At 42.1% G+C, this 13,692-nt stretch overlaps 3 protein-coding genes across 8 annotated transcripts in view; 1 reads left to right on the forward strand and 2 right to left on the reverse strand.

Moving 5' to 3' along the window:
• Positions 1-1,844: 1,844 nt before the first annotated feature.
• Positions 1,845-3,080, forward strand: LOC311251865 (uncharacterized protein; the record flags this gene model as incomplete). The annotated part of the gene is made up of 3 exons (XM_084344510.1): positions 1,845-1,920; positions 2,423-2,586; positions 2,757-3,080. 3 exons carry the CDS (start codon positions 1,845-1,847, stop codon positions 3,018-3,020), a joined length of 504 nt encoding a protein of 167 aa, XP_084200636.1. The 3' UTR covers positions 3,021-3,080.
• A 172-nt stretch (positions 3,081-3,252) lies between these two features.
• Positions 3,253-9,551, reverse strand: LOC311251866 (uncharacterized protein). The gene is made up of 10 exons (XM_084344511.1): positions 9,374-9,551; positions 8,617-8,811; positions 8,060-8,244; positions 7,856-7,968; positions 7,623-7,762; positions 7,240-7,328; positions 4,935-7,016; positions 4,729-4,822; positions 4,496-4,649; positions 3,253-3,827 (listed from the first exon to the last, which is right to left on the reverse strand). The coding sequence occupies exons 1-10, from the start codon at positions 9,539-9,541 to the stop codon at positions 3,709-3,711; spliced, it is 3,339 nt and encodes a 1,112-aa protein (XP_084200637.1). The 5' UTR covers positions 9,542-9,551; the 3' UTR covers positions 3,253-3,708.
• Positions 9,552-10,983: 1,432 nt separating this feature from the next.
• txk (TXK tyrosine kinase) overlaps positions 10,984-13,692 on the reverse strand; it is a 34,888-nt gene continuing 32,179 nt past the window's right edge. For all 6 annotated transcript variants that reach the window (XM_084343484.1, XM_084343485.1, XM_084343489.1 and 3 more), the window contains 6 exons: positions 13,008-13,179; positions 12,701-12,917; positions 11,961-12,025; positions 11,631-11,749; positions 11,338-11,495; positions 10,984-11,160 (listed from right to left, as the gene is read on the reverse strand). In XM_084343484.1, the coding sequence (XP_084199610.1) occupies positions 11,089-11,160; positions 11,338-11,495; positions 11,631-11,749; positions 11,961-12,025; positions 12,701-12,917; positions 13,008-13,179 (803 nt within the window). In that variant the 3' untranslated portion in view covers positions 10,984-11,088. The remainder of the gene's footprint in view (positions 11,161-11,337; positions 11,496-11,630; positions 11,750-11,960; positions 12,026-12,700; positions 12,918-13,007; positions 13,180-13,692) is intronic.

Here is a 13,692-nt window from a genome sequence, read left to right on the forward strand (position 1 = left end):
CTAAAAGCACAACGTGCCTTTTGTTTGGATACGACGAGATAATGTGAGGATCACCAACACACACGAGATTAGATCAGAGCTCGACAGCTGACTGGTGTGTGCGTGTGTGTGCGCATGTGTGTGTAAGCTGACACTCGCTTCCATAGCAACTGTGGTTATAAACAGTCCCAGCATGCTTGTGTGTGTGTGTGTGTGTGTGTGTGTGTGTGTGTGTGTGTGATGTGAGGAAATCTCACCTGCTGTTGAGTAACAGGTAGAGTGAGACACACACACCTTGTGTTGGGGGAGATTTTCCTGTGAAGGTGATGAGTAACTGTTTCCATAAACTGCTCGACGTGCCCTCGAGCAAGGCAACGACCCAACAGCAACTGAGAAAATCAGTTTCAGCCTCCTCAGATTATAACACATTATTTTACTTTTTTAAAAACACATAAAAAAGTCAATAGAAAGTTGAATATAACCAAGTACATTTACTCAAGGACTGTACTGTAGTACAATTGTTTGTTTGTTTTTTTACTTGAGTATTTTCATTTTCTGCTGCTTTATACTTCCACTTCACTACATTTTGGAGGTAAATATTGTACTTTTATTCCACTACACTTGATTACTTTAGTTACTTCTTACTTTGCAGATTACATGCAGCATCAGAGTCAAAGCAGCACATTTTTAAATTAATTTATTTAATCGACAATCAGATTAAAAACACTGGTAATCAGTCGACTCATGGTATACAGATTATACATACATGTAAATACATATCAGTTACTTTTACTTGTACTTTTGATACTTAAGTACATTGAACATCAGATACTGAAGTACAACTTTGAGGTAAAATTTTAACATATCTTTACTTTTACTCGAGTATGACTTTTGAGTACTTTTACTCCGAGTTTAACACAAAGAAAAAGAGGCGTCCAGACTGGATCATAGACAAACATCATGCTGGTGTTTTCTCTTTGAATCATCATGTAATCACTCAATTACCTCTTGTTATTTCTGCTCTAATAAAATGACGCAGGCTGTTATGAAATTAAGTAAAAGGCTTAAAGGGATTTAATAACACGACAGGGAAACTCCAGGTTGGAGAAATTTCTCCAGAACAGCTGATGTGAAGGTGTGAAAAGCATTTAAACAGCAATGAAAACAGTTCAGTCACACCGAGTTATTAAATAAACATGATCCATCACAGCTGCAGCCAAAACACTGATGTCAGGGAGGAATCCTCCAGATTTTGATAAATAAATGTAAAATTAAATGCCTGCATAAACAAACAAAGAACAATCTGAAATAAGATGTTTTTTTCCAAAGAAAGCTAATATATTTCAGTTATTTTAGGAGACTTTCAGATTAATTTGACAGCAGCTTTCACTAAAGAACAGCAAGTGTTAGCAACATAACAAAAGCTGTAACACAGACATAAAAGCAGCTAAATTGCGTGATTACTAAGAAATAAATGACTACCTGTGTGTATTTAATAATTGGTGAGAGTCATCGGTGTAAACTTGATGACGGTTCTGTTGGAAAGTACTTTGCAATAATGGAAAACAGCTCACAGGTGACCGCAGTGTGAAACGTGTTGTGAAGCAGGGTGTAGCTGCTCCGTAAACCTTCCCTGTATTAATAAAGTTTTTAAGCAGCGATGATTAACTGTGTTGCAACTCCGAACCCCAAACCACATCAGATGTGTTCAGACAAAACTTCACAGTCTAGACATCATCAGTGGATTCCTCCCTCCTCTTCACTCCCTTTTTATCCTCCATCACAGGTCGTCTTCAGTCAGTCTGCAGTCCGTCCTCCTTCTCGAAGTGTTCGCATTCAGCTGCCGTCTCTCTCCATCTACAGTCATGTCCTGCAGGTGGACAGCCCTGTCCGTCTTTATCGTCCTCTTCCTCAGAGTTCAGAGCATCGACTTGTCTCGCGGTGAGTACGAACATCTCAACCTGGAGAATCTTTTTTATTCTAATCTGCAGCGTGACAGATCGACTGTTGTCATTATTGGACCGGTTTTCATTATTCATTAGCATGTTGTCAAAAGACAAAGACAAAAGAAAAACACACCTTAGACCCGTCATCATGAAATATGCAACGACGACCGACAGCTCAGATGGCAGCAGACACCTTAATGTACACAGACACGCAACATTAAGACTACAACACCTGTTGAACTCTGTACAGGTGAGTCAGAGGTTCACTGTTGAGGAGTGTAGAGGAAACAGAGACAGTAACATCTAATCATGCTCAGGTTGTGACCACAGGAGAACAAGAAACTGATGGACCAACACATCTGGACCGTGCTGCATCCACTATTCAAACATCTATTAGATTGTGTGTAAAGTCCTTTCTGAGTTACTGCTACAACCGTTGTGTTTTAACATATTTATAGGCAAGCTAACATTAACGTCCTCAAACATCCCTCTATCAGCTCCGTCCAGCTCTCTGGAGCCTTTCGATCTTCCTGAACTCGACGGCTCTGCTGTGGGCTGCTGCAGGATTTTCCCTTTACCAACACCCGAGGCCCTCACGACTGCAACAACTACAACAACCCCGACTACAACCACAACCACAACCACACCCACCACCAGGAAGGTAATGACACCATTAAGGATGAGCTGCAGCTTCACTTTGTCCTGTAAACATTCAGATTGTAGCCTCGTAGAACCGGCAGTCAAATGAAAACATATAAAAGTCCTTCTTTTATTTAAATTAAACTGATTTTGCCCTCTTCAATCTCTTCCTGTGTGTACATTTTTTATCAGACGACCACAACCATGAAGCCAGCCATCCAACCACCAAAGATCGACCGCTCCAGTATCAACAGCCTCCTCCAATACCTCCTGGCCAACAGCAGACGCCGCACAGGTGGTTCTCTCCCCAGGGTTATATCTCGGCCAATAGGAGGGCCACCTCGCAGGGGTCAAAGTTCATCCGAAAGCAATGAAGCAGCCGCAACGCCGCGGAGAACAGTTGGTCGGAGGAATACAGGTTCGTCATCTTCAGAGGACTCAAGTGACGAGTCTTGATGGCATTTTTAAATTCTAGTTTTTAAACAAATTTACTTTCTGAAAATAGTTTTTCCTTCAAAAACGTCACAAATCCCCAAATAACCATGACATTAGTCAGCCAGAAAAATGTTGTAGCATCCAAAATCATTGTTGTAATATTTTGTATGTTGTTATGAATATTCTGTTAAGTATTAAGATGTATGAATGCTGATTTACTGCTGTTGCTGCTGCCATTAATCAACATCATCACTCTAAAAAAGCTTCTTTATTTATATAATACACGTAAGACAATTGCAGTAACACACTGTTTGTTGAACCATTATTTAAAAAAGTATTCACATGTTAATGACCTGTTCTAAAAAGATGTAATATAAATAATAAAAACAAACCTAGAAATCTTTGATTTGCTGTCGTTAATACATTTTGTATACATTTTCTGTCTTTGTAAAGATGCTCATAGATCATTTCATTATTTTATTTACATCAGAGTTGTGTTTAATATTTGACAAATAGTAATTATAAATGGAACATTTGGTTATTAAGAATAGCAACATGTAGCTAACGTTAAATACTTTTATGACATCAGCAAGAATGCAACACGTGTCTTTGATCTCAACACTGGTTATTTTGACATGTCAGTGTTGCTGACGTCAGTATGTTTATAGCATGTCAAATTGAAGAAAAGGAGTCTGAAATGGGTTTTTTCTTAAGGCGAGTGTGAATCAGTACTGTTGTATCCGGGCTGCTGTGGTTCTGATGGAGGAACAGACGGAGCCAACTGGTTGTCTTTCCTTCGATCCTTAGAAGTTCCTTTGTTATGTTTACCTGAGAAAACAGTTGTCACTTTATTTAGTTTTCCAACAGTTAAATTAAGAAGTCCAAGTATGAATCAATATTTAGTGTATAGTGATAACTACAAACAAGCACATCCTCGACTGACCACAAAATCCACAATAAGTTACGAGTTACGAGTCTTATGTTGCAGCTAATAGCTAACATGTATGTAGTCCATACATTGGATAAGAATAAAAAAGTAGACACTAATTTTATTCAGAGGAAGAGTTTAGTTTGATACACAGACACTGAGGAAATTTTCATCAGTGTCTTCTAAGAAACTATGCTTGTCATTGAAATGTTTTGGGGGTTTTTGTCTTTTTTCTTGACAGATTTTTGGTATTTTCAAAGCCTTGTTCACCCAAGTGGGCTGGTACGTTTAAGGGAGGGGAATATTATTAAGGTTAGTATGAAGTCTTTGGCAGCTTCAGTGACGATTGTTGATAATAATGTTTGAGGGCAAATTGTGTAAGTTTCTTGCCATAACAACAAAATGGGAGGAAAAACAGGAGAAACCTGAGAAAACGGAGGTGTTGGCAGGTATAATGTTACCAGAAGGAGACTCTTGATTGGCCAAGACGAGGTCTGCAACATAAATGGGGTGTAATGTGTTTTCTTTGCAGGTATGATGGCGTGTATGAATAGTGCTGTGTGCATACCTTCTCTTCCTCTGAGTTCTGGCAGCACCGAGCTTCTCAGATCCGGGAAGTGGATGTCCGACTTCCTTTTGGTCACTGTCGTGCCATCGCTGTTACCATGGTTACAGCGGTCAGACAAGAAGGAACGCTCGCGGATCAGACTCTTCTCCGACACCTGTTAGAGGGAAAGTGGTAACTTTGAATGAGCACATTCTCCATTACAGCTCTGTCGTATCTCAAACAAAGAGGTTTACCTGTGCAGAGAATGATCCGGTCATGCAACTGGACAGAGACTGTTGGGCCAGTCGACTATTAATGCAACCATGATGCCTCGGTTTGTCTACACACCTGTGATACACAAACATAAACGCATTCTACCAGGTGTTGAACTATACATTATTTGATCACCAATATAATTTTAATCAAAAGTACTCTATTGTACTGCGCTGTGAGAACTTACCAAAAGCTGTGGGTCCCAGGATGGAAGCTCGCCCCGAGGGTAAGGTGATCGCTGGCGACTGGGCTGTTGGTACTGACAACACAGAAGGACGGGATAAGGGTTGTGGAAGATGGAGGGAGGAGTAGAGGAGTCGAGGAAGGGGGAGGAGGAGGAGGTAGTGGAGAGGAATGGAGTTGACTTAAATCAAACTCATTAATGTCTGTGGTGTTGTGAAATACAAAGCTTCTTGTTGAAGCCTTGTGGTCTGGAGCTGCTGTAGAAGTGAATGAAGTTGGTATATTTGTTGTGTTATTCCTGTCAGGGTTGCCTCCTTTCTTTCGTGCCTCTGTAGAAAATGTTGTTTTCTGAGTCATTGTTGCGGTGCTAAAAGATCCAAACTTTGCTTTCGGTTCTCCGATCAGAGATTTGCAGTGAGAGGAGTTTGAGGATTTCATCTTCGGTTCATCTTCACTGCTGTTGTTTTTTTTCTCAATATTTCTGCTTCTAGAAACCTTTGAGGTTTGATTTACCAAAGATTTGGTTGTTGCAATGATTGACATAGAAAGTGCAAAATCCTCTCTGTTCTCTTTATCTGAGACTTTCAAGGTTTTCGGGATAGTGGTCCCTACTGGTGTGCTGATTCTAAGGGTTGAGGTTCTGGATTCTGTGGTGATCTCGGGCTTGGAAGCACTCTGCTGATGGATGCTGCAGGGCTCAGGAGATTCAAATATCCTAGAGTGGTTTGCAGCTATTTTGGTCACCAGACTCATCTTCAAGCATCCAGGATCCTCCTTAATGTCCTTGTTTGAAGTATCCTGCTGATTTTTGATTGTGTCCGTTGCAAGGTCCCTGGAAGGCTTATTGGGTACGCTTGTGTCATTTGTGGGTTCAATATCTGAAGATGAGGCAGTTTGGTGGGTTCCTTTAGGTAGTGCTGTAGTGCTGTGGGCAGGACTGGCCTCTTTACAAACTGTGGAGGGGAGCTCTGAAAGATCTGAGGTAAGAGTCTTTGATAGGCTGGTGGACAAAGATGATTTTTTTGGGGTCACTTTTTGGCCAAAGTTTGAGGTAGTTTCAGATGGTTTGGGGTTTGAGGTTAAGACTTTTGGACATTCAGAGGTCCTTCTTGGCTCTGTGTCTTCGTTTGAATGACTGTTCTGATGCTCTGAAGTAGTGTTTGTCCTGCACTGCTTGGTGACAGAAGGGATAGTTGAGGCGGCGTCCTCTGTGTGGTCACTGCTCGATGGATGAGACGCTTTCAGTGTCAAGCCTGTTGCACAAATGTCTGTTGCAGCACCTTCAGGGTCTTCTGTGGAGGATATTTTACCAATATTCTTTGTTGAATTGGTGCTTCCAGGATCAATGGTTGATTTCAAAGAAGCTTTTCGAGATGGACTCGGATGGTCAGTGGTTGAGCTTTTAGACAATTTGGGAACTTTTGTGTTCAAGTTGATCCAACTCTTGCCAAAGTCTTGACTTGGCTCAGATTTAGATCTCCACATCTCCATCACACATTTCTCAGTCCTACTCGACACATTTTTGTCGGAGCAACTAGAATTCAAGCCAGTTGAATCTCTGTCTTTTGTATCCATATTTTTCGAATGGCACTTCCTTGGCTCAGGAGAAGCAACCTTCCCATTTTTAGGTTTAGCTACTCGATCTGTCACAGTCTTGGAAGCCTCCAGTGAATCAGAAGTAAGAGCTTTAGTAAGTTTAGAAATATCAGGTTCCTTTCTGAGCTCTGCACCAATGGCTTTTCCGGGTTTCACAGTCGTTTTTGATGCATTATCGATAATCTTGGCGCCTAATGTTTTGGTTTGCTTGATGGTCAAATGTTCTGAGGTACTCCCAATGGTTTTAGGAGTCTTTAAAGGTTGCTTGCCTTTTGATTTCTGTATCTTTTCCACACCACTCTCCTTGTCTCGCTTCTCCTTTTCCTTGTTGACTTTCACATCCATGTCCTCTGAGTGTTTCTTGTCTTTGCCTCTCCGGTTCTTGTCATCCCCTTCATCCTTCTCCCGTCTTGGGGTTTTGGCTATTTTGGGAAGGGTGGAGTTTTCTCTGTGGTCTTTTTGGATCCTAGCATTCAGCTCATCCAAAACCCTGTTTGGATACATAGATAGATAGATGCAGCAGGTCAGTAACTTGATTTCAGACTACACAATAGTCAGTTCATGGTTGGATTCCTTTACATTTAGAGTCATACCCCACTGGGAGACTAGTTAATTTAGCTAAAAACCAGGATACATTCAAGTTCAAGTTCATGCAATAAGCTCTGGACGATGCATCTATGGTATTGGTAATTCAATTGCATACACACAAATACCTGATGTGGAATGAGTCTTGTGTGAACAGAGGATGCTCTAACAGTTCTGAACACTGAGCTCGTTTTTCTGGATCCATCTGGAGACAACTCTGAAAGAGACAACACAAAGGTAATACTGATGTCTAATGTAGGATCTGAAAGTGAATAAGATAAATAAGTCAGAAAGGGGAACACACACCGCTGTGGCCTAAGATGCACCAATGAAATCTGTGTTAGCGTTTTCAAAATCCCTGTCTCTACAAGAACAACCTCTGAGCTAGCAAACTACACACTGAAAATAACAAGTTACCCTGACATGGTTGCTGCATGGTTGTGCAGTTAGGTCTCACTATGTTTGACTTCTGTACTGTGACATTTAAGTCAATAAACAAACTAAACAGTACCTGTGCCAGGTCCAGGGCGGTGGTGGGAACTGTGGGGAAGCGCTGCTCCAGTGGGACTCTGCCAGAACATTCGGGCAGTCTGACTCCAGAAAACACAGGATTCCTGTAGAACAACTCCTGGTGATGAGCTGTCAGGTTACCTACCACAGAAAAAAGGGAGAACTCACAGAACGCAATTGTGTTGAGGAGATTTTGCATATTTTTATCTCACAGATGTTTGTATGTGTGCATACCGAAGCACCTGACGATGTGATAAATCTGGTCGAGGTCGGAGTCTCCGGGAAACAGAGGTTGACCTGTTAACATCTCTATTAACAGACAACCAACCGCCCACACATCTACAGGTCTACAAACACAGACAGACACACACCTGTTAACATTTCATCAACAGATAATCTACACTCACACATCCTCAGGTGTAGATGCAGACCACTTACTTGCCATACTTGGTGTCTCCCACCAGCAGTTCAGGGGCTCTGTACCAGCGAGTGGCCACATAGTCGGTATAGACGCCCCCCTCAGAGGACGATGTCATGGTCCGGGCAAAGCCGAAGTCACACATCTTGACGACGCCCCCCTGAGAGATGAGTATGTTCTCTGGTTTGATGTCACGGTGGATGACCTTGGAAGGAAAAAAGGGGTAACGATGCCGGAGCATGTTTTGATCCTTCCTCTGGCAGCCCTATTGGAGGCCGTCAGCGCTTCAAGAAGACATGGTTCATCAGAAATCACTCTGACTGAGCTTGTGTTTAGATAACTCCAGCTGACTAATCATATCTGCTCAGCTAAGTATCACTTCAGTACTGAATCAGTTAACTGGACCAGCTTAACTTTCTTGAAACTTGCTTGAGTTGAAACACGGCACTTAGAGATACTAAGACCTGGATGACTGGAGAATCTTCACCGGCATTCAGCAAGTATCGCTTTCTGATTAGATCACTAGCTAATGTTGATTTCGGGGAAACCTCTTGTGCTTTCACACCAACACACTCACATGTTGCTGGTGGCAGAAGGCCGCAGCCCTCAGGATCTGGTACAGGTACTGCCTGCTGGTGTTCAGGTCCAGTCCGTTCGGGTTTTGCTCCAAATCATCCAGAAGTGTTCGCTCAACGAACTCGAACACCAGATACCAGCGGCGTCGACGCTTCCACACTTCTAGAAGGTTCACCAGGTTGTCATGACGCAGTTGCTTAATGTTTAAAAAGAAGACAAGTTTGAGAATTTGAGGCTTGACGTGGTTTCTCTTGTGACGGGATCAAAACAGGAAAAACATCCATCAACATTATTTTAAAGGTTGTCAGAACTGGCCACCTGTCGCAGGTCGCTGCACACAAACAGTGGGCTGCATTTCAAACCGTTTCTTCACATTCTTCTGATAATTAAAGTTCAGTTTTTCAATATTTTTAGCCAAAATTATAGTCTTGTCTTACAAATTGCAGTTCCTCTGAGGCCTTGATAATCAAACACACCATTACTTTGCCAGAAGAAGCTTGATTGTACAGTGAAAGTCTAATTTTCTTGATATATTTGTCTGTCCTGTTTAAAGATACTGACATATTAAAGACCGACTACAGTAATAAACCAGACATCATGTCTCCTCTTCCACTGTTTCCTCTGCTGTCATGTTTTAAAGCAGCTGTGAGAATATGACCCTGAGTAGTTTGGACTTTGTCTTATGATTGACGGGCTGCTTTTGTGTTTCCCTTCACTCAGGTTTCCCGCTCGACATTCACTGATTGATTGACAGGTACCCTCAGCAGCTTGATCTCCCTCAGGGCGATCTTCTTCACCGTCTTGTCGTCATCCGAGTCCATGAACTTCTTGATGGCGACGAGGCGGCCGGAGTCTCTGTGACGGCACTTCAACACGGTGCCGTAACTGCCCTCCCCGACCAGGCCGAGAGACTCGTACCGCTCCATTAGCCGCTAAACACAAGAGGGCAAGAAAAAAAAAGTGAGTTTTGCCCCTTTTTTTGTCAACAATTCTCACTTTTTGTTCCGACTTTCAGAAGTCTGAGAAAAAAGTCATAACTATTATTTGTTTTTGTCTTTTACAGTGACCATACTCCAATAAAATAAAAAGATATAATGAAAGATAAGCAGAAGAATCTAAAAGGAAAAGTAAAAGGGAGTAAGTGAAGGAGACATTTTAATACTTTGAGTACCTTTAAGTACATTTTCATGATTATACTTTATATTTTTACTGAAGTTACCAGGACTTCTATTTATATTTTGACAGTGTGGTATTAATCCTTGAACAACAGATGTTCACAGTGTCACTGGAGATCAGAAAGGTTGTCGTGGTGTTGAGTATTATCAGAAATATTACAGAGACACAACAGAACACAAACAACAACCTGCTGCAGTAATGAAAGTTTAGACACAGACACACACACACACACACAGACACACACACACACACACACACTAACCTTGCAGGGAATTCCTTTATCGTTTAAATCGGTGAGCTTCCATCAGCGTAAACACTGGAGTAACGTTTCGTGTGTGTGTGTGTGTCACTGGAGATGACAACTTGAGTCTGTGTGTGTGTGTGTGAGAGAGAGTGTGTGTGTGTTGCCACGGTAACGCCCCCCGCCACGCTCCAGGCAGACGGTTACGTCAGCACGTCCTTCAACGTGACGTGACACCGTGGAGTGTGACGATCTGAGGCGTTTAAGAGTGTTTTACATTATAACATCTGAATATCTGACACTTGAGATGGTTGTTGCAGCAATACGATGACTTTCCTGATATTTTTAGGAACTTTTTTGTACAATTCTGTGTTTTTATTTTTATTTTCAACAATCATCACACCTGCAGGCTTCTGTTTTCTCTTCTGTTGTTTACATTGTGTAGTTTTCTAAAGCAGGATGAGGCTGTTCATCACAGACTGAAGGCTCTGTGACTACAGCTGTGTTCAGGTCTTCACTGTGACCTCACCCTGTGTTTTATTATTATTTATATCCTAAATAATTATCAAAACTCAACAGACATGTAGTTTTCTCCACAGTGATGACTGAAATGCTGAAACATCAGCCTATTGAACTTACAGGAGGTAAAACCGACAGCTCTCTACCACCTCCTGCTGTCATTTCTAAAGCACTGCACTTATAATGACTTGGTCACGTTTAACAACAGTTCATTTGCTTGATTTGTCCATTATTCTGTTTCAGATGTGCGAAATTAGTTTCATGACGCAAAGGAAAGACACATAGTAACAAGTGATTTTTAACATGCAGCGAACGTCCGTAAAGAACATGATCTTTTTAATATTTTTTACATATTTACATGTTTTTTAAGGTAAAAATCACACGATGGATTAAAATTCATTTGACCAAATCATCACTAAAAGGCAGAGAAGCATCTGTCAACAGGTTTTAATGAAAAAATAGTTATTTACAATAAAAATACAGTCTGTACATTCATGATAACAGTTTGAAAAACAGCATTACAATACTGAATATGTGTTAATCAGGGTTTTCGGCCAGTTTTCTGATTTCCTCCAGAAGCTCGGAGAAAGTCGGCCGACCTTGAGGCCTCTACACCACCACCGAGGAAGAGGAAGAGGAAGAGGAAGAGGAGAAGGGGTGGAGAAAGGGAGAAAAAGGAAGAGTTGATGCAGTCGTTAATAAAAGGTGTGATCATCAACTCAATTTAATTAAAGTGGACTTAACTAATGTCAGCGTGAACGAATGACTGAGTGGTTCGGCGAGTACCTCGTGCCAGCAGCGGTACATGATGGCGTAGAGCGGCTGCGAGGCGTGGTGCGGTCGGTACAGCCGGACTCCTCTGGTGATGTCATTCACCACGTCCAAGTTGGTGCAGTTCTCAAACGGAGTCCGACCCTCCGAGTAGATCTCCCACATCACCACACCTGCAAACTCAAACCATCCATAGATCAGACAGAGTACTGCGAGTCCTGCTGCCATTATTACCGGTACTCGTATTTCTACTACTGTCAGCACGAGTTAGAGCGAGTGGACGGTGACGTGAATCTGTGGTTCCTCACCAAACGACCAGACGTCAGACTTGCTGCTGTATTTACTGTAGTGGAGAACTTCAGGAGGCGACCACTTCACTGGGAACTTGGCACCACTCGAACTGATGTACTGGTTGTCCAGAACGTACCTGCAAACATGAACAGAGTCAGAACTGAATCACGATACACTCTTTACAATTAGCCCAAGCTAAGCTAACGAGCTACTGGCCCTGGATTCAAATTTAGCAGACAAACATGAAGATGGTGTTGATCTCAACGAATTCTCTGCCAGAAGTGAATGATGTCACTTCTGAAAATGTCAAACGTATCCTTCGAAACGTGAGTTAATGTTTTATGTACCTGGTCATCCCAAAGTCGCTGACCTTCACCACGTTGTGCTCGTTCACCAGACAGTTCCTCGCTGCCTGGAGGAGACACAAATATCCAGAAACTTCAGACAAATAACCAGAAACTTCAGACAAATATGCACCTGGACCAGTTTGCCCAGCAGGCTGTGTGAGAGAAATGTCACTGGTGGAGTGTAAGTAGATTTACTTAAGTACTTTAGTCCAAAAAGTACAATTAATTAGACGAATAATCTTAAAAGTGAGTTATCCATCAAGATTCTAGTCACAATTTTCAGTGTTCGAATATGTAGTTACTGTGTGTCGGTATTGTAAAGCAGTAAAACTACTAGATTTTACACATAAAACATATGAGACAATGTTACAGATTAAACTCGCAAACAGTATGATAACATTAGAATTAGCTCAACTTAAACCAAAGACAATGTACCAATATGTACCAATGTTTGCAATATTGGATTGTAACAAAGTACATTTACTCAAAAAAGTACATCTCTGAAGCAAATATTTATTTTTTTGTCTGACAGCTTTAGTTACTTTTCACATTACTGTAGTACTTTTCATCCACTTCCTGGCCAGTGAAAACCATGAATCTCCAAATCTGGTGATTCTGAATTTAAGTTTTTCTGATAAAATGTTCCTTTATGTGTAGAGAAAACTCTCCTCCTTCTTAAGATCAATAAACCTTCTTGGATTAGCTGTCAAACTCATCGCCTCACAGCTGAAAACCCTCACCAGGTCTCTGTGGATGAAGCTGTGGGCCTCCAGGTACTCCATCCCCTCACAGACGTCCTGGCACATGGACAGAAGCCACGCCTCCTTCAGAGTCCCGCCCCTCTGCCGCAGGAAGTTCAGCAGGCAGCCGTTCTCCATGAACTCGGCCACGATCAGCAGAGGGCGCTGCTGCAAGCAAACGCCGTACAGCTGCACCAGCTTAGGGTGGCACAGCCTCCTGGGAAACACAACAAACAATCACAGTTTCACTTCCTCGTCTCTGTTCCCCCGTCTGTGTCTGTCATCTGAACCTCTCCCCCGTCCTTACATCATGACCTTGGCCTCCTCGATGAAGTCCTCCTCGTACATGGCTCCCTCTCTGATGGCCTTGATGGCCACCCTCTGCTCGGCCCTCCACTTGCCGAGCCTCACCAGACCGAACTGACCGCTGCCCAGCTCTTTCATGAAGGTCAACTCGCTGGGGTTGATCTCCCACTTCTCTGCAGGGAGGGAAACAGAAGGAAGAAGAGAAAAGAGGAAGGGAGAAACAGCACAGACAGAAGAGAGAAACACATGTGATGCTGCTTTCCAGAAAACTGTGAACTCAAAAACATCCTACTAGAATAAATCCAAAGTGGACAAACGAGCAACTTAAGTATAGTGTCATTTCAATAGCAAGGCAGGATCTGGCACAAATTAAGCCCTCTTTGGTCAACCGTTGTTTCTATATGGCCTCTATAAATAAACTTAACTTCCATACAGTGTTTTTTTAACAATATACTTCTATGATTAAAGAGGCAGCTCTCAGTATTTTAAACTAAAAAGATAAACCTGACAGGACAGAGGGAAAAAGCTTCTGATGGAGCTCGGGATTCCTCAGGGAGATGGATGTTTTTTGTTGGGAAGGGCTTATTGTTTCTGCTCCTGGAGGATCTCTGCAGTACTGTAACTAATCATTTCCTCATTAAAGATGTTTTATTTTGCCCACAACCAAATTAGTATCTTTCAACTCA

Source organism: Pagrus pagrus (assembly GCF_965226575.1).
Source record: "Pagrus pagrus genome assembly, chromosome: 22".
NCBI lineage: Eukaryota > Metazoa > Chordata > Actinopteri > Spariformes > Sparidae > Pagrus > Pagrus pagrus.